Genomic DNA, 20,153 nt, shown 5'->3' on the forward strand with positions numbered 1-20,153 from the left:
CCATGTGCTGCAACTACTGAAACCCAAGAACCCATGAGCCAGAGCTCCACAACAAGAGAAGCCATCACAATGAGAAACCCATGCACGGCAACAAAAAGCAGCCCCTGCTCACTGCAACTAGAGAAAGTCCAAGAACAGCAACGAAGATCCAGCACAACCAAAAAAATTTTTTTAAAAAATAATAAAACTTTTAAGAAAAAGGTGGCCAAAAAAATTAAGTATGAGTCTATGTCAAGGGGATTAAGGTTAAGATTATATTCATGCTTTATTTAAGCCAGATTAAGGAGTTCACTTACTAGATAAAAATGTCAATTCATAGTTGGCTATTTATTCCAGAATGCAAACTCAAAATGAAAATTGACTTGCTGACTAAAATCCATCCTCTTTCACAATCAAGCAAACAAGCTATGAGATCCTCAAGGCAAAATATGATTTATGTAATATGCAATCAAACTAATGGATTAATTGTAAGAATTTCTGAAAATATTTTTTTTTACAATAAAAACTTACCTGTCGGTAATTTCTTCTATCCAAAGCCATTCTATGTTGCCAAAAGTGTTTAAAAAAGGGAGGAAGGATCTCTGTTTTAATGTAGTTTGCTTCTACACCATCTGTTCCACAACACTGCTTTACCACCTAAAATGTTCAAAAAAATAATAATAGCAGCAGCAAACACAGTCCTGGTCTAAAATATATTTTTTAATGATATAGAATTCTCTTTCAACAATGAAATACATCCAATTTAGATGAATAAATATTGAACAATTTGGAACAAGTACCTTTAGCACAATTTTCTTCATTTCTTCATCAGGAGACTGGAATTCTCGAATAAGAATTAACATCACTTCTCTAGTATAGTAGTTGGCATATTCTGCATCCATGAGAGGAATAAGATAGCCAATAGCCTTTAAGAAAGCGGCAAGACCCTATTTTAAAATAAAAAATATATATATACTTAGTAAATTAGATTTAGGTCATTTGAACTTCAATGAGTAGAAATAAAAAACACAACCAAACTGGTGAATTTACCTTTCCTCTGTGTTGGCGGATACCCTTCCATAGAGGCTTTAACACAGAATCGAAAGATTCAATACCATAAGGGGTTGCTGCTTCAGCCAAGGCAGCAATGGCCAAAGCACTAATGGTCCGAACTTTTTGCTGCTCATCCACAAGACCTATAGAAAGCCAAACACAGGTTTCAACTAAGCAATACTGCCAAATTTTAACTTAAGATAGTACTACTGAGATTCCAGCAATACATCTAACCGTTTAGTCAAACTGCAGAATCTGTTCACACTGGACAAAGTTAGGCAAAAGCCAGTATGAACTACAGCCTATTAGCAGCTAATATTACAAATCATAAACTATATGGTGTTTATGTAGGTCACTTTCCACTTCTCCAAAAATCAGTAGCCTAAATTTCAGGAAACCTGTCTGAAAACAAAGTTATCCTACAACTTACCATGTTCAATGATTTCAACTAAACTTCTGAGATGTGGCAAGATGGCACAGCCCATGAGAATAGCTATCTGCTGTACAATCTTTATACCAGTGTGTCTCGCTTGCCAGGACTTCTTGCTTTTGCACACAGCTTTTAAGAAAGGCAATAATGAAGGAATGCCCAGAGCAGAGGCTACAACAGCAAAAGCTCTAGCTGTTGTGTTACGGACATACTCATCCATATTATCTATATCAGGTCTCATGGTAGAGATCATAGTAGCCAGTCCAGCAGCCTGAAAGTTTAAGAAAAAAATGATAATAATGAGTTGATAACATTAACCTTTAATCATTTTGTTCTAAAATTGAATAGTCCTATCAACAAATATAAAACTTTGTTTTCCAGAAATATAAATACCTTTGCCAAATTAGAAATAATCTCTCTGCCTTCCACTCGAGCGTAGTAATCTTCATCAATCAACAATGGTTCAATGACCACTAGGATCTGAAAAAGAGAAGGAGCTACATTTTCACACCAGTTACTGATGCAATGCTCATGTAACAGAGTACATATAAGGAAATTTTTAATTTCTAGGACTGTGTTAATTAAGGGACAAATTAATAATTTTAATCACACAACTTTAAACCCAACATAAAAATCAGTATTTGGGAGAAATGGTAATACAAAAATAATTAAATACAATATACACACATACCCCTATCTGCATTTTACAATTCTAAGCCATAATTACCATCAGCAAAAAGATGGTTCTTAGTACTAAATGGCTATGATACAGAAACATACATTTTCATATCCTAATATCAATAAAAGCAAATTTAAAATGAGTACTATGAACCCATTATATAGGATGGCCAAAAGTTACATCTATTTACACATGTATTTGTCTATGTATCTACGTGCAAAGAAAAAGGTCCCAGGGTATGTAAATGTTAACAATGGCTAACTGAGTATTCTTTAAAAGGAGCTGAAGTTTCCCTTTTTTATTGTAAATGTATAGCATCTTGTTACTTTTTAAGAATTTTTACATTTCACAAATACATCTATTGATAAGTTGGTAAAAAAAAATGAATTCTTTTTGTATCAAAATATATCAAGTCACTAGAAACACAACTGGAGAACAAACCTTGTGTACATATGGTCGAACTAAGTCGTCAAGTTTGTATAATATTCTATCAATAACTTTCACAAGTAAATGACGCTCTTGATCCTCAAGTGTAGGTGACATCAGCAGAGGAAGAATCTGATTAAACAAAGGACCAGCTCCAAATTCACGAGCTTTATCAGTAATCTGACGCAATGCAGCCTGGAAGAAAGAGTAAAAGGTAGGTTTCTTGATTATAAGCGTTTTGAATGGGAGCAAAATAATTACTCCATGGTTTTCTGTAACTGAATATTTTAGCGTAAATGTCAAACGGATATTTTACATACAGAAGTACGTGTTCATTCCCATTAAAATTACTCTGAAGTTTGAACTCCTGTGATAAAGGCTTAAACAATGTTTTCAGATAATTCAAACAGAGTAACGGTGCTAGAGAAGGTGTGAAGAAAAGGGAACCTTCTTACACTGTTGGTGGGAATTTAAGCTGGTGAAGCCATTGTGAAAACAGTATGGCGGTTCCTCAGAAAACTAAAAATAGAATTATCATACGATCCAGCATCCCACTCCTGGGCATATATCCAGACAAAACTCTAATTCAAAAAGATACATACACCACCTATGTGCACAGCAGCTCTATTCACATTAGCCAAGCTGTGGAAACCACCTAAATGTTCACTGACAGATAAATGGATAGATATGGCACATGTATACAATAGAATAGTACTCATCCATAAAAAAGAACCAAATAATGTAATTTTCAACAACATGGATGCAACTAAAGATTATTACTGAGGTAAGTCAGAAAGAGAAAGACAAATAGCATACAATATCACTTAAAGGTGGAATCTAAAATACAACACAAATGAACCTATCAACAAAACAGACACAAAAAACAGACTTGTGGTTTGTGGGCCGGCGGGATGGACTGAGAGTTTGGGGTTGGTAGAATGCAAACCATTACATTTAGAATGGATAGAAAACAAGGTCCTTGTGTATAGCACAGGAAACCATACTCAATATCCTGTGATAAACCATAATGGAAAAGAACATTAAAAAAGAATATATACACGAACTGAGTCACTTTGCTGTACAGCAGAGATTAGCACAACACTGTAAATCAACTATACCTTCACTAAAAAAAATTGAAAAAATATATTAAAAAAAGGGTAATTTAATAGAGTCACAAGAGTATAAGCTAAAACTCCTAAACGTCTCCTAAAGAACCATTTTCAAACCACATGATACTAATTTCCCACATAATTCTACTAATTCCCTTATTTTCAGCATGTTTTAAAGGCTTTGAGGATAAAATGGAGAATCTCTAAGATTATAATGAACATGATGATTTAACAAACTGGTACTTACCTTTCTCATAGGAGGTGTTCCATTCTTAATTTTTAAAAGCAACTTCATTATTTTTCTCTCTTTTTGCTCTTCTGGACTAAGAGTTGATTCATCGACATCAACCTAACAGTAAAAAGTAAAAAATTTAAAGGTTAGTGGAGATATAATGACTTGTAACTGCTAAAGAGTTAGTATCTTATATCTATTATTATCACTTACCAAAAGTTTATCAAAGTACTGAATATCATCAGGTTTTAAAAATGGAAGATTTCCAGATGGTTGGTCATTAACGTTTTTCATAGTTCTATCTTCTGTTTGCATGTGGAAACCTGTCATACCACCCAAAGGTGTTGGAGTTGCTGTCAGCTTTCGAGCTGGAGTTCGAATAGGAACATAGCCAGCTGGAGGGGGAAGTACCTAATACAGTTAAAAGACAATTTAGGACTTTCTTAGCTTTATATAGTAAATGATAACAAAAATGAGTAATATGTGCACGTAAGAAGCTTTCTGCTTAGAGGCAAGAATTAACATCAATTAACATCAATCTCATTTTTCTATTTTAATTGTATGTTTAAAATATATAACAAGTATTACTCTTTCTCATCAAATTTAAATTTAGATTAAGTGTATTAGAAGTGTGGGGAAATGATGCAATACCTGAAGAAGGCTTACAAAATTCTGATCACTTTCAAACATTAGACTATATAAACATATTGGTGAACCAGTATCACATAAATGCAAATAAGCTCACATAGTGCACAGAATGCATAAAAGATTATATTAAAATAATAAAAAATTTAAAATTCATGTAAATCTCTGCTACAAAAGCAAATCTCTTTTAAGACTGTACAAAAATGAGTGCAAAAAAATCCAAAATGTTGAGCAAAGCCCTATAAATACACACCATTTAACTAAAATCAAAAAATTCACTCAATATTCACAAAGGAGGATTTTCCCCTTCTACTTATAAAGGAATCAATGAATGTAATTGAGACAGACACTCAAGGCAGTCAACAGTAGGATGGAGAGTGACTATACCCACAGTATTACATGGACATTTGTAGTGATTTAGTCACTAAGTCGTGTTCGACTCTTTGTGACCCCATGGACTGTACTGCACCAGGCTTCCTCCATCCATGGGATTCTCCAGGCAAGAATACTGGAGAGGGTTGCCATTTCCTTCTCCAGGGGACCTTCCCCACCCAAGATTACAAAAAGTTATAAAGTAGTTAATTCATGCATACTTAAAAACAAATACTCTAGTACAAACCTAATGAGGGGAGAGGGGAAAATACATAAAACTGTTAAGAAGCAATAGACATTGGCAGAAAAGGCCCAGTAAAGGCCATCAAATTACTTAGGTTCCAGCCCTGATTATAGCTATATGACCACGTTTAGACCATCGAAAGGTCCTAGAGTCAGAGGTACCTACAAAATTTTATACTTCAAAGTAAACTTCAAGTTGCTATGGTAAAGTAAGAACATTCTTTGTGTTCACTGGCAATCCATGAACTAAATACACAGGATCTTGTGAGACATCAAGTAAAATAACCATGATATAATGTGGAAATGAAACACACTTGGAAATATCTCAAGAATGAAACAGAGTAGTAAATTTGGGCAAGACCAATGCAAACTTTACCAGTTAATATTTTCAAAGAATATTTAAAACAAAAACCAGGCAATTCCCTGGTGGTCCAATGGTTAGGACTCGTCACTTTCATTGCCAGGGCCAAGGATCAATCCTCTGCCCCAGAATGATTGGGAATTGATATCCTGCAAACCTCATGGTGCACCCCTCCCCACCAAATCCACATTCTAAAAACCAGATTCATGTTGTTATTACCTTATATCCTTCTGGGAACATAGCATCTAATTCTTCATCAGACAACGGGCGATTTCGCTCATCAATTTCTCGCTCCCACCGCCAAGCCTGAAGCTGCTCAGGAGTCATACTCATTATGTGACCTACCAAAAAAGTAAATTTCTGTAATAATCTATATAGTGCAAGATTTTTATCATCACATAGGTCCTTGGGATTGGATATAAGACAGTTAAGATCAATTCTAACATTCATTTTTATATTATAAACTCAGACTTCCTTTTATGTCCCGTTATTCTTGCCAAAAATAGGCATTAATAACACACAGAAAACCACAAACAAAAAGTTCAAAATACTAACAGGGGGGAAAAATTATTTCCAATGACAAAGTTTCTACCTGGAGTAGGGGTGGCCATGTTCATGGCTGGTGTGCCAATTGGTGTCTTTCCAGGGGTCAGAACAGGAGTGCTTCCACCCATCTGACTAGCTGGTGTTTCATCCCAACGTGACTTTCTTTTACTGGCTCCAGGAGTTGGCGTTTCACCAATGGAATCTCCACCTCGATCTGTTCGAGGAGTCTCAGCCCATCCACTTCCATGCCCAGGAGTATCTTTAAAGAAAAAGTGAATAAGCCTAAAATTTTAACCACTGTCAAAAAATGACTGTTTATTCTCAAACAGTTAACAAACTCAAACTGATGAAGTTCAGAAACAAGAAAAGGAAACAGGAGCAAAGAATTTTTTTAATCACTCATAATACAACCCAGAAATAACCACTTTTGTGTAGCTTGAGCCATTTTTCATTTTTCCAGAGTGAGATTACTCTGCATGTGCAATTTTATACTGCTTCTCTTATCCATTACTGTTTATGCGGGAGGAGGAAGTAGGGGTGTGTGGTTTGTGGAATCTCAGGTCCCTGACTAGGGACTGAACCCAGGCCCCTGCAGTGAAAGCACTGAGTCCTAATCAGGGACTACAGAGAATTCCCTACATTATGTGTTAAAGCACTCTGCCCTACCATTAAACATTCTTTATAAATTCTTAATATAGCAGATGTACTATTAAATCTTTAACTTTCAAAAACTATTCTCACAGCTTTAGAGAAGTCACACAAACAACAATAAAATTTAGGCAAATTTACACAGACAAAAAGTAGATGAGAGGTTACCAAACGCTGGGATGAGGAAGAATGGCAAGTTATTGTTTAATGGGTTTAGCTTTTATTTGCAATGAAAAAGTTCTAGAAATGATAGTGATAATGGCTGCACAACACGTGAATGTACTTAATGCTACTAAATCATACCCTTAAAATTAATAAAATAGCAAACGATGTTATGTACAATGATGATGATATTACATGACAATAATTTATGCTATTATACTATAATATAGTATAGGTTATGGCCTATAAACTTTACTTTCTCCTAACGTTCTTCCTGGGAAGCCCTGATGGCTCAGCAGTAAAGAATCCACCTGCAATGCAGGAGATGCAGGTTCCATCCCTGGTTCAGGAAGATCCCCTGCAGATCACAACCCACTCCAGTATTCTTGCCTGGGAAATCCCATGGACAGAGGAGCCTGGCAGGGCTACAGTCCATGGAGTCACAAAAGAGTGGGACACAACTTAACGACTAAGCAACAACTAATGTTCCTCCTAAAATAATCCTTAAACCTCTTTAAGAAGGGAAAAGATTTACACATATAATCTGCTCAATTCTTAACCTGTCCCGAAAACATCTGGTTATTTATCTGTCTATCCAGGACCAGAAGAACCGAGTTTCACCCATAGACATACCACTCATCAAATCAACATTTTACTCAAACACATGCCCAGATTCCACTAGAAGTACCTCTTTCTGTTTTGGGGGTCTCATCCCATCTGTTTTTACGAGCACTGGAAGTTGCACCTCCATGGCCTGGTGTTGCGTGGCCTGGTGTATCGCCTCGTCCAGGAGTAGCAGCTCCCGCAGGTGTGTGACTAGGGGTAGGATCCCATATTTTTGAGCCTGGGGTTGCTCCAGGAGTTTCACTTCCCTTTGCACGACCTGGTGTTTCATCCCATCTTAAGGAAGGGGTATGTCCAGGGGTCTTAACAGAGTAAAACATTTTTATTTCAGACATCCACATGAAAGTAACTAGAAAACTTAAAAAAAAATTAAATGTTTTAGTTCATGATTAAGAGAGTAGATGTAGATTATCCTTCTGCTTAAAAGATGCCTACTTTTTAAGCAAACATGTTTATGACTAAAAACAATTTAAAGATTTAATTTAAAGCACTGAAAAAAGCCCTAGCTTAAAAAAACAACATATTTTGGGTAATAATCTTGTTATGCCACTAATGGTTCTGTAACTTTTGGGAAAACATTAAGGTTTCTCTGTTGAGATCTCAAAAACTTTCAGTTCTATAAATCTGGGGCTTTGAAATGTGAGCACCAAATTTCCCACTAAGAATATTTTTGAATTTTTTTTTGATTTTATGTGTTTAATTAATTTAACCATGTTTTGAATCACTTGAGTAATTATAACTTGATACTGCCACATAATTTCAAATCCTTGAAATGAGTTTATATTTACAATCTTTATATTACTCTCAAGATTAATGAAAACAAAAAATTAGAAGCTGACTTAATCAAAAGTTCCATGGTAGTTCAAATAAAGACAAGCAGTGAGCGATACAGGGCATCAGACAGTGTGACAGCAAAATAACCTCCATAATGCAGACAATATCATATCAAAAACGGCAGGTCAAGCAGTAGAAACAAAATTTGTATTTAAATAATTCTATAAGTTTTGTAGTATATTTTTACGTATTTCTTTTAAAGTTGGATGCTCCACCCAAGAGTTCTATTTAGCTTTATGTTTGCAAATAAGAATCAGTATTTTTTTCTTTCAAAAGATTCTATATATTAATCAGGGTTAATAAATTCTTAATTAGGTGAGTAAAGCATATATACAGTTGGACCATAAAGAAGGCTGAGCGCCCAAGAATTGATGCTTTCGAATTGTGGTGCTGGAGAAGACTCTTGAGTCCCTTGCACTGCAAGGAGATTAAACCAGTTAATCCTAAAGGAAATCAACCCTGAATATTCATTGGAAGGACTGATGCTGAAGTTCTAATCCTTTGGTAACCTGATGTGAAGAGTTGACTTACTGGAAAAGACTCTGATGCTGGCTCGGAAAGACTGAGGGGAGGGAAGGAGAAGGGGGCAACAGATGATGAGATGGTTAGATGACATTACCACCTCAATGGACATGAATCTGAGCAAACTTCAGGAGATAGTGAAGAACATGGAAGCCTGGGGTGCTGAAGTCCATGGGGTCGCGAAGGGTCAGACTCAACTTAGTGACTGAACAACACTGAACAATAACAAGGCACATAAACTGTTAAAAAATATCTTTTTGCTCAACTGCTCTTCCTGCTCAATCAGGTAGGAAAAAATTCTTCCTACTATCCACTGTAATTCCTACAGACATGATTAGAATAGAATTGTGTTAAATGAGAAACATGAAAGAAAATATGGTCTGAATCTCTAGTTTTTATAAAACAGACATCAACTTTTGGGTCTTCTTTTCTGTTGAAGAGATACAAGACAAGTTTCTTTTTCTCAGTTCTAAAAATTTACACCAGATGCCAACCACAGAATTTAACTTAGTAATATTTCTCTGCAGAGTCAAGTCCTCTCATGTATCAGCAAGCAAATGGGAAGTCCTCAAGATCTACCTTAAACTAAATTCGTTGGAAATTACGTGTTAGGTTTAGAACTCAGTTCTGAGTTTGGAAAAACACTGCCATGGTCTGACATGCTTTTCCTCATTTGTAAATAAATCTGCAGTAGCCTATGCTAGAGTGGACAGTGACTTAGACTAGGGTAGAGGGGACAGATACCATGTAAAGTGGCTAGATTCTGAATATATTTAAAAGTTGGGCCAAGAAAATTTATTTTGGATAGGATGTCAGATTAAAGAATAAAAGGAATATACGATGACCCTGAAGGGTTTGGTTTGAGCCAGTATACATGGGAGCAGGATGGAAAGAGTGAATATGGAAAATCAATTTTATTTTAGAAATACTGATTTTGAGATGCCAATCAAATACACATCAAGGTAAATGTGTTGGGTCTGAGGAACAGAGAAATAAAGATGGATTTGTAAATTTGGGAGTTGTCTTACAAAGATAATATGTAAAGACAGGAGCAAGATCCTAGAGTTAATTTAGACTGAAAAGAGATCTGAGGATTGAGCATTAGAGTACACTAAATTTATGGAAGCTGAGGATGATACAGCAAACAAGACTAAAAAGTAGTAGCCACTAAGAGGAGTATTATAAAAAGAGAAAGAAATGGATGGTAGCTGGAAGGGGATGTGAAGATCAAGAGATGATTTCTTGCAGTTTTTTTTGTTTTTTTTTAAAAGATAAAGATCAGGAAAATGTGTTTGTTGATGATAATAACCTAGAGTACAGAGAAAAAAACTGATGCTACATTAGAGTCCTTGAGTAATAAGAGATGGGAAATGGTACATAAACAGACGGGTTAAGCTGTACACAGTCAATTTGTACTAACAGTCCACATTATAAAAGATGGAAAAGCAGAGTAGATGAGAACATATACAGGCATACCAGCAGATTTCACAGTGGGAACATTTATACTTTTATCTTTTTAATTGTTCCTATTTGGGATGGGAGAGAAATAGAAATCAAAGTCACAAACTAAAAAGCAGCAGCTAAGGAGGTACAGCTTCACAGAACATAAGGAAGTCATTTGAAGGGAAGGGGAATAGAGCCATTGCTTAATGATCAGTTTGTCTGAGTGATGAAAAAGTTTCGGAATATAAATCATGGTGGTTCTTGTACAACATTTTAAGAGTAATCAATATCATTAAATTGTACACTTAAAAATGGATAAAATGGCAAATTGTATATTTTACCACCAAAAAAAAGTTTCTAGGAAAATAAACTGACAAAGAAAATGTAGTAGTAGTGTGTATATATGACACCTGTAGTCAGACTTAAAATCATCCATCTAGAAAATGAAGAGGACCGCTATGTTATACTCAACCTCCATATAATGTGACGTACTTCCATTATCTGTATTTAATATTTCAAAACGAACATCCCGTTACAAGTTATAAATAGAACTGTTTGCCACAGAAGTCATGTTGAAGCCCTTATCCTTGCTCTAACTGTACTTGGAGACTGAACCTTGAGTGAGGTAATTAGGTTAAATGAGGTCACAAGGTTGAACCCTAACCTGACAGGACTGGTGTCGCTACAGGCAGAGAAGAGACACCAGAGCTCCCTCGCTCTTCCACGTGTGCAAAGGCCACATGAGGACACAGCAAGAAAGCAGACATCTGCAAGTCAGGAGGAGAGCTCTTACTAGGTACTAACCCTGCTGGCACCTTGATCTTCAAGCCCCTAGAACTGTGAGAAAATAAATGCCTCTTGTTTAAGCTACCCAGTCTGAGGTTATCTTGTTAAGGCAACAAAAGCAGACCAATATATTCCATGAGAGAAATAAATTAAAAATAGTAACAATAAAAAATAAAAAGAAATTACCTCTGCTTGATCCCAACTTGATAGCTTTTTTGGAGTGGCACCAGGAGTCTGATCAGCTGTTTGATCCCAACGTCGTTTCCGTTTTGAGGGAGGCTGGGATGCTGCTGCTCCATTGACGACTTTTAATTCTCCAGCCTTAGCTTTTTCTGCTAGCTGTTGCCTAATTTCTCTCTGAAAAATACACAAATAAACAGTGAGCATCTTTAAAACACTTTCAATATATTTTCATGCCGTTAGTACAGTTATTTCTACCTAACACCATTTTATTCTTCACTCATTCTCCTTTCTATGCTACTGGTATTTCCATTCCTTATTTTACCTCTCTTTCCTGTATTTTCAAGCTTTATACACTGTCTTTTTATATAATAGATGAGCAAATATGGAACGTATTACATAGAGAGCACTGCTTTAAATATAGTTAATGAAGTAAAATCTTCAGTCAATGGTAGCAAACCAAAATGCTTCCACTGAAAAACACTTCAAGTAAAACTTATAAAAATAGCAATTAAGACTATTAAGTTGGGAGAGTGATAAATTTTCAAAATTTTATTGTAACTATGAAGTATTATATATAGTATAGTCACAACAAAGATACATTTAATTTACCCTGTGATTTTAAAGTGGAGTTCTATAACTCCATTAGATATATGGAATTCTACAACCCCAAAATCTATTATATATTCATAATAAAATTACAAAGACTAAGTATTAAAACAGAGCAATCTCTGCAGGCCAGCAGGAACTCATCAGAATATTCAAACTGAATTTCCACACATATTCAAACTGAATTTTGTGGAATAAGAGGCTTTTCAAAAAAATGATTTCACTATTTGACTTTTCCCTTACACAGTGACTTCAGGGACATACCGTTAATAGCCCCCACAGATATGTCCTCTATAAAATATATATGTGTACACATATATTGGAGAAGGAAAGGGCAACCCACTCCAGTGTTCTTGCCTGAGTATCCCAAGGACGGGGAAGCCTGGTGGGCTGCCGTCTATGGGGTCGCACAGAGTCGGACACGACTGAAGCGACTTAGCCGCAGCAGCAGAATTCTGCATAAGGTTCTTTCTCAACTTAATTTTTATTAACAGTAACAGTAATAAAGCAAGCAATATTTGTGCAGCAAATAAAAAAGGAAATATAAAAGTCTGTCAATCTCAACTTCTTTTACATTCTTCCAACACCATGAAAATAAAAAGCAGGTTTACAGACCTCTTCTTTAGTTAAATGCTGTTCTCGCATTACATCCATGTAAGTCCTAGCATTCATTTTAGGATCAGGGGTCTTCCCTCCTGCAGAAAAGAACAGCAACAGGACAAGAGTACAATAAATAAAAGATAATTAGGTTCAATTGATTTATCTGCCCTGCTCTAATATTACATTATTCCATAATCTTTAATTTATTTTTTGATGAAAAACTTTAATAATTATACATCTTACTTTTTATTGAGTTTGCTGATCAATTTAACCTGTTTGAACACAAACATATCTACAGCAGTTTAAAACAAAGATTTTAATGCATATAAAAACAAAATGACAGCACAGTTTAGTGTCTTCAGAAGTGATGGGTTCCTGGGTTGCTAATCCGGAATACGTACACTTTCGTGCCTTTGTCTCCATCAGCAGTTCTGACTTCAAGCAGCAGAATAGAAGCCTAGAAAATTATCTCTTTACCATTAGTAACACTTTGGAAAGATATTTATATTCAAAACATTACCTGTTGCAAGCTGTTAAAATCCTGACTACAAGTAACTACGACTAGATAAGTTCTTCATACAATGTTCTACAACAGTTATAGTTTAGAAAATCTGACTTTAAAAAATATACCTCTAATCTTATTCTGATGTCATGTTACTAAAAAGGGCTTCATGGGCTTTCCATGTTTTGTTGACCCAGAAACATATTTTTATCTTCTTAGGAAGTATAAATAACAACTGGAAACATATTACTTAAAATATATTACTTCTACCAGTTATTATGATGCATATAGAAAAAAAGTGGTGTACAAAGAGATGTGTTAGTCTCTTGGTTAAAGTTTCAGTATTTGCTTTTCAAACTTTGAAATATCTTAAAGAAGCCCAAATGAAACAATACAAGATTCACAGAGGCACACGATGTTTTAGAAATGTGATAATTAGCTATACAAGTAGTATAGCATCATAATTTAGGAAAATATAATAAAATTCTAAGACATTTCCTATGCTGAAGATCATGCCCAATTGATAGTGTCATTCTTTCTGACACTAGCTCTGATAAGACTTCCTTTGGAATACTTTTTCACCATAATCTAGAGAGGATGTGTTGAACTGCACCCTTAAGAATGCAGACAGGACTGGCATATAGCAGTACTGCTGTAGGAAAGAAATTAAGGACAGTTAGTATGGGCCTGTGAATTCTGACATACATGTTTAAATCAATTACAATTATGCAAGTAAAAAAAGAATATCCCTACTAATTCATGCAGGCTGAAAGTCTAATTTATAAACCTGCAGCAGAATCTAATTTTAAAAAACAGGCACCTAATTTTGATTTTGAAACTCACTCACCTGAGGAAAGCATCCATCAGGCTCACTATGCCCCTTGTGCTGACCTGCACACTAAAATCAGCAAAACAGACTCCAACTATTAAAAATATCAAAGTCTTTGTATACATACTTCTGTTTTAACTTTAAGTTTGCTTAGAGCAAAGTAGGTGCATTTATTAAACTATATTTAGAGCAACATGGGGGGAGCTCTAATGTGGAAACAGTTTCTCAAAAGTTAACAATCCTAAAAATCTAGATTTGGGATGAAAACTTTCAATAATTTGAAAGTATCTTGAGCAGAAAAACACATTTGTTCAAAGTAAAGAAAGCGTACCCAAAAACAAAAGTAAAAGAAAAACCTTTAACCCTTTGCGTTTCTATGGCATGGGCTCATTAGTTTCTTGTCCTTCTACCTGGAAAGAAAACTGGCATTATAAAGATGAAGAATATGGCATCTGTGACTTCAACCAAATCTACACAAATCTATAGTAAGGGGGATTTTAAAAAAGAAAAGCAAATTCATAAGCATGCCAAAAAAAATCAAAGGGCTAAAGACAACTTAACACAAATAAATTTCTGAATACTTATAGAAAAGTGGGAAAGAATTACCATCTGCAAAAGGATCAAGACGCTCAGGGGAAATTATCATGGTCCGCCTGTGCTTTTTGTATTCATCTTCCCGATCTGCAATCTTCGGAGGTCTATGCTCAGCAAATGGATCATACTGAAAAGAGGTATGTCTCACTTAATATTCACTTATTAAATAACCAAACAAAATCACAAACAAAAGTCAGAACATTATAAAACATAAAAATGCTTAATAAATGCCTACTAATATTCTGTATCAATACTCACATAAATGCTATTATGAGAAAGTAAGGCATATGAGAAATTTCCATAGTTCAATCCCCTCAATCCCATTCATGAAATTATCACCTTTATAACCTAACTACTTCTAATTTTCTCAAATCAACTCTCCTCAAAATATTAACTTGACTCATAAAATAAATGAGTTTCCCCGGGAGTTGAGACATTCAGTTTTCTTTATCCTAATAAACTCTGGTTTAATCTTTAAGTTACCTGTTCTGTTGACTGTGGTATATCATTAAGCAATGCCACAGGGGCATGATATCCTGGCTTCTTCTGACCAAGCAAACTTGTAGATGATGAGTAGTCATCGTCATCCTGCAATGGAATGCCCCCCCAAAACCAAGAAATGTCAGAACTTAGAAACTAGAAAGTACATAGAGATTCAATATGAAATCAAAATACAGTATGATAAAACTTGTTAACACTTGGGTTTTCTGTTCAACTCAAAAAACTATTAAAACAATTAAATATAGTTTTCTACACTCTTAAAAAGATTCAATAAGGACTGCTTTCTGTGGAAGTCAAAGTTATATATGGACTAGAAAAATGTGAGCATTTCATTTTTCTCACTTCAGTTCAGTCGCTCAGTCGTGTCCAACTCTTTGCGACCCCATGAATCGCAGCACGCCAGGCCTCCCTGTCCATCACCAACTCCCAGAGTTCACTCAGACTCACATCCATCGAGTCGGTGATGCCATCCAGCCATCTCATCCTGTCATCCCTTTCTCCTCCTGCCCCCAATCCGTCCCAGCATCAGAGTCTTTTCCAATAAGTCAACTCTTCACATGAGGTGGCCAAAGTACTGGAGTTTCAGCTTTAGCATCATTCCTTCCCAAGAAATCCCAGGGCTGATCTCCTTCAGAATGGACTGGTTGGATCTCCTTGCAGTCCAAGGGACTCTCAGTGGGCATGATTAAATTTGTTTTTCAGATTTGGAAACTACAAACAGCTTCTTTAGAATTCTCCAGTTTCCTGGTCTAACTCTTTTTTAAAAAACATGGTTTAACCACAGAAAAAAGTAAAATGTAATTAATTTTAAAGGTATTTCCCTAATAGTATTACTGTGTTTAGACAGAATAATGTTATATTATTATTTTACTAATGTAAGAAGTGCCACAACAGGGAGATCTCAAGAAGATCTTAACACGTCACTTATTTTATTTAAAACTGAAAAAACAATTTCCTAGTCAGCTTTTGGAACACAGAGCCATTACTGCCTCTTACCATTAAGGTATGATATGCAAAGAGGCCTGACTGGCTTCTACAAACTTTGCTTTGGCACTTAAAAATTTTTCTTTAAAAAAGGTGCTAACTATAAAATAAAATATGGCTTGAATTTCATAAAAACAATAAGTTTCACAATCTATATACACAGGTTACTGAATCACACAAAAGTGATAAGCTATTCACCAAATTTGGATGTTTGGGATGGTCTGACAAGATATAAGCTCTGTGGAATATATGAAAATACTTTAAGAGATGTGTTTCAAAATGAGAGATAATCATCCTTCAGAGTTAACTAAAACAGGCTCGAAAAAGCCCATTAATGTCAGTACCAAGAAACAGTTCATTCATATTAAGATACCAAGGGAGAAAAAAACAGTATCAAGCAAATATCAGAGGTCACAAGCCATTTACAATGAAATCACTTCTTACAAGGCTCCTCCAGATAGAGCTCAGTAGGTAACAATAACTCAGTAGGTTACTTTTACAATGGTTAATGATTTCCAGGTGCTTTGCTAAATAAACTAGTTTTAAAATAAGAGTCAGAACTGAGCACTTCCAGAAGTCTTAGAAGAGAAAGACACCTTCAACAGTTTTAGCCTCCCAAAGAAAAGATTTCTCAATCTCCAAAATGTCTTCTGAGATTAAACCAGATGACTCCAACCAGAAAATTTATATTTCTTGCTCTCCAACAAAAAAATGCTATACTATGAAACTTACATCTTCAAGTTCAGTTGCAGCAATTGATGTCACATATCCAGCAAACCTGCTGTCACTTCCACCGTAAATTTCCTGGTCATAATAACCCGTAGAATCAAGGCCCACTCCTTGAGCTTCATCAAGAGCTGCCTTCTTGCCTTGAATTTCTCGGATCTGTGCTTCAATATCTGTAAGAAAATAAACACAGATTTTCTTAGTCTCATTTTCCAAACAGCACTCAACATAATACATTTCTCTACTGGGTATTATCAAAATAACCATAAAAAGTATTGATTTTTAATAAATTTAAAATATCTCCACCTCAACAGAAGGTACTTATGCACACAAAAGAAATCCTATTTTATCAACTACAAGTTACTCTTACATTAAAAACAGCTTGCCAAAGTTTATTAAACTACCATTAAATTTTAACCTTTCCCAACTGCAAGAATCCTGGTGACATTGATTAGGGAGCAAGAACAACACTTAAGATTATTTAAACACTACTAGAAAGGTAAAAACAGTACTGTAGAGAGTGGGTCTCAAACTCAAATGTGCAACAAATCGTCTGTGTGTTCTGATTTTGTTAGAATGCAAAAGGCCTAGATCAGACCCAAGTTTCTGCATTCCTAACAAGTTCCGAGGTAAAAACCTAAACATCTTCAATAGTACAATAACAAAGGATAAAATCTAAATTCTTAAGCATGTAATACAGAGCCCTACAGTTTGGCTGCAACCACCATCACATTAGATTTATGACTTACAGTCTGAGCTTTAAATTAAAAATGTATGCCTTAAAGGCTCTTTACCTACTAATACACTGATCTATGTGTCTCAGTTTCCTACAACAGAGAGTTTCGTTTTAAGGATTAAATGACATAATGAGCATGAAACACTTAAGCATTCAATGAGTCCCCCAAGCACTGTGTCTATCCATAGGTCTGACATTCAGAAGATGCACATGTGGTGAATGAAGTATCAACTCTTAACTGCTTTGCTAATTTTTAACTCATCATCTTATAATCTAATTTCACATCTCCATCAATTATCTAAATCATGGTAATTTCCCAATCATCCTAGTAACATCCTTCACATCCTAGTAACATGTTCTCTTGTTTCCTGATCCTATCAAGAACCACACACTGCATATAGTCATGTCTCTTCAGTCTCCTTTAAATACAGACTAGACTTCCAACCTTTTTTCAAAGTCTTTCCTGACACCAGGTAACTTTAAATTACAAACTGATGTTTCATTTTAATAATCTTAATAATCTATAGGTGTGTAAAGAAAAAAGCGTTTCCACTGCCAGCGATCTGTGACCTCACAAACAGGCATTTCTTGCTAGCTCATTACCTTCAACTGAACTAGTCCTTTGATACTAGGCACTTCTGAAACACTCATTTATTAGTTTGCAAGCATCAAAAGGAAAAAATTCAAGTGGTACAAATAAATGCCTAACCCCCACCCCCAGCTAAGGGAGAAAACCCTCTCTAAGTCTTCAAGATGTGTGTGGTTTAAAGTAGAAAATGCAATAACATTATCTAATCCAAGGCACAGCGTACGGGAGCAAGTCTCAGAAACTCAAAATAAGGCAATAGAGTTAATACTGAAATTAGCAGCCCCAGTTTGTAAACGAATCTCTTATAGTGTATCAGAGCACTACCACCCCCACTTGTTTTTCCTGCATTTCTCCCCTCAAAACTGTTACAGGAGCCCAGGCAGCCAACGGCCTCCATCACAATTAACCACAAACAGAAATATCGTCATCTGAGTGGACTGATTCATTTTACTATTCTCTCTGCTGCTGCTGCTGCTGCTGCTAAGTCGCTTCAGTCGTGTCCGACTCTGTGCGACCCCATAGACGGCAGCCCATCAGGCTCCCCCATCCCTGGGATTCTCCAGGCAAGAACACTGGAGTGGGTTGCCATTTCCTTCTCCAATGCATGCAAGTGAAAAGTGAAAGTGAAGTCGCACAGTCGTGTCCGACTCTTAGCGACCCCATGGACTGCAGCCTACCAGGCTCCTCCATCCATGGGATTTTCCAGGCCAGAGTACTGGAGTGGGGTGCCACTGCCTTCTCCAACTACTCTCTCTACTGTTGTTTATATATTTATGTATATATTTAAGCTTTAACCCATATTAGATCCCCCCTGCCCCCCAGAACACTTTTTCTCCTGATATAATACAAAGAACTCTCTCAGGGATTAGTAAAATTGGCTCAAGGATGAGTGGAGATCTATTCTTATTTTTTCCTTTTTGAACATTCCCATTTCAGAAATGTTTACGGTTTAAAAAAATAAAAAACCACCACCACTAGGTGCATGTATCATTTTTGAAAGTATTTTTTTTTTAAAGAACCATAAATGCTACTGTCATCAGGACTCAGGCAATAAACACAAATGGGTTAATCGCGCCAGCCAAATAGTCTGCAATCTCCTCTCCACAGCATCAGTATAGTCTACTAACTAACCACTTACATCAAAATCACCTGAGGAATCTGTTACAAGAACAGACTCCTAGGCCTCAAATACACTAAATCAGAACCTCCAGTGTATGAACCCATGCTTCCACATTATCAGGAAACTCATACCTAGCCCAATACCTCTCCATTTGCAGCCCATCCCAGTCTCACCAAAATCACCAATTTTATATTTTCCTCTAGGTGATATACAAATGAAAAACCGGAAAGGGGCACTGTTTCATAAAAACTGCATCACACTATACTTATCATTGTGCAGCATGCTCAGTCCCCAACTTACATCACAGACAGCTTTATTTCCCCTCTAAAGAACTTTTCCGTTGTAAGGTTTCACCAACTATTATCCCTTTATTTGGATAATATGTTTATTCACAAACTGTCATCTACTGAATTTTACCTACTGATTTTATGTTTTTACTGATTAGCAACAGTTGTCTTATTGTGGAACAATTATAGCAAAATATTAAGAATTGGTAAAGTTGGGCAATGGGTTACACTGTGTTCAGTACATTTTTTTTCTACACTTTCCTGTATTACATTTCATAATAGAAGTCTCTGAAAGTAATTTTTCAAAGTTGTCTCTCCAGCAAAGGTTTATAAAATACCACAGCTTTCAAATTTTACACTCTACATCTCTGGGAAAGACAAAAAAGTTGTCTTTAACTCTTTATTTTCAAAGTTACCTAACACTATATTACAGCTACTGGTACACAAGTACTCCTGTACTTTCTTAAATAGGAACTGACTAAAAATAAGCAAATAGATAATTTCAGACAGCAAATTATTAACACGTAAGACTTCTTCAGTTGTGTTCAGTCACTCAGTCGTGGCCAACTCTTTGCGACCCCATGAACTGCAGCACGCCAGGCCTCCCTGTCCATCACCAACTCCCGGAGTCCACTCAAACAACAAGTATGAAAAAAAGTGAGGTGGAACATACCCAAAAGAAGAATAACCAGAGGTCTAAAATATTAAAAAAAGGATGTGAGGAGGCAAAGAAGGAAATGTTTATGCTAATCTAGCTCTAGTTCAATTATGACCAACGTGAACAAATCCTCTATTACCACCT

General features: G+C 35.8%; 1 protein-coding gene across 7 annotated transcripts in view; it reads right to left on the minus strand.

Annotated features, from left to right (window-relative positions):
- SF3B1 (splicing factor 3b subunit 1) overlaps window positions 1-20,153 on the minus strand; it is a 60,866-nt gene that overhangs the window by 9,501 nt on the left and 31,212 nt on the right. For 3 of the 7 annotated variants that reach the window (XM_061380607.1, XM_061380632.1, XM_061380627.1), the window contains exons 3-18: window positions 16,626-16,792; window positions 14,892-14,996; window positions 14,421-14,535; window positions 12,499-12,578; window positions 11,281-11,451; window positions 7,574-7,811; window positions 6,122-6,334; window positions 5,749-5,870; window positions 4,122-4,319; window positions 3,924-4,025; window positions 2,583-2,762; window positions 1,856-1,942; window positions 1,463-1,733; window positions 1,030-1,175; window positions 780-926; window positions 511-636 (exon numbers count right to left, since the gene is read on the minus strand). In XM_061380607.1, the coding sequence (XP_061236591.1) occupies window positions 511-636; window positions 780-926; window positions 1,030-1,175; window positions 1,463-1,733; window positions 1,856-1,942; window positions 2,583-2,762; window positions 3,924-4,025; window positions 4,122-4,319; window positions 5,749-5,870; window positions 6,122-6,334; window positions 7,574-7,811; window positions 11,281-11,451; window positions 12,499-12,578; window positions 14,421-14,535; window positions 14,892-14,996; window positions 16,626-16,792 (2,468 nt within the window). Of the gene's footprint in view, window positions 1-510; window positions 637-779; window positions 927-1,029; window positions 1,176-1,462; window positions 1,734-1,855; window positions 1,943-2,582; window positions 2,763-3,923; window positions 4,026-4,121; window positions 4,320-5,748; window positions 5,871-6,121; window positions 6,335-7,573; window positions 7,867-11,280; window positions 11,452-12,498; window positions 14,364-14,420; window positions 14,536-14,891; window positions 14,997-16,625; window positions 16,793-20,153 lie in introns of those variants that run through there. The other 4 variants (XM_061380617.1, XM_061380622.1, XM_061380644.1 and 1 more) reach the window with 4 other exon arrangements.

The sequence above is a fragment of the Bos javanicus genome, chromosome 2, assembly GCF_032452875.1.
Source record: "Bos javanicus breed banteng chromosome 2, ARS-OSU_banteng_1.0, whole genome shotgun sequence".
Classification (NCBI taxonomy): domain Eukaryota; kingdom Metazoa; phylum Chordata; class Mammalia; order Artiodactyla; family Bovidae; genus Bos; species Bos javanicus.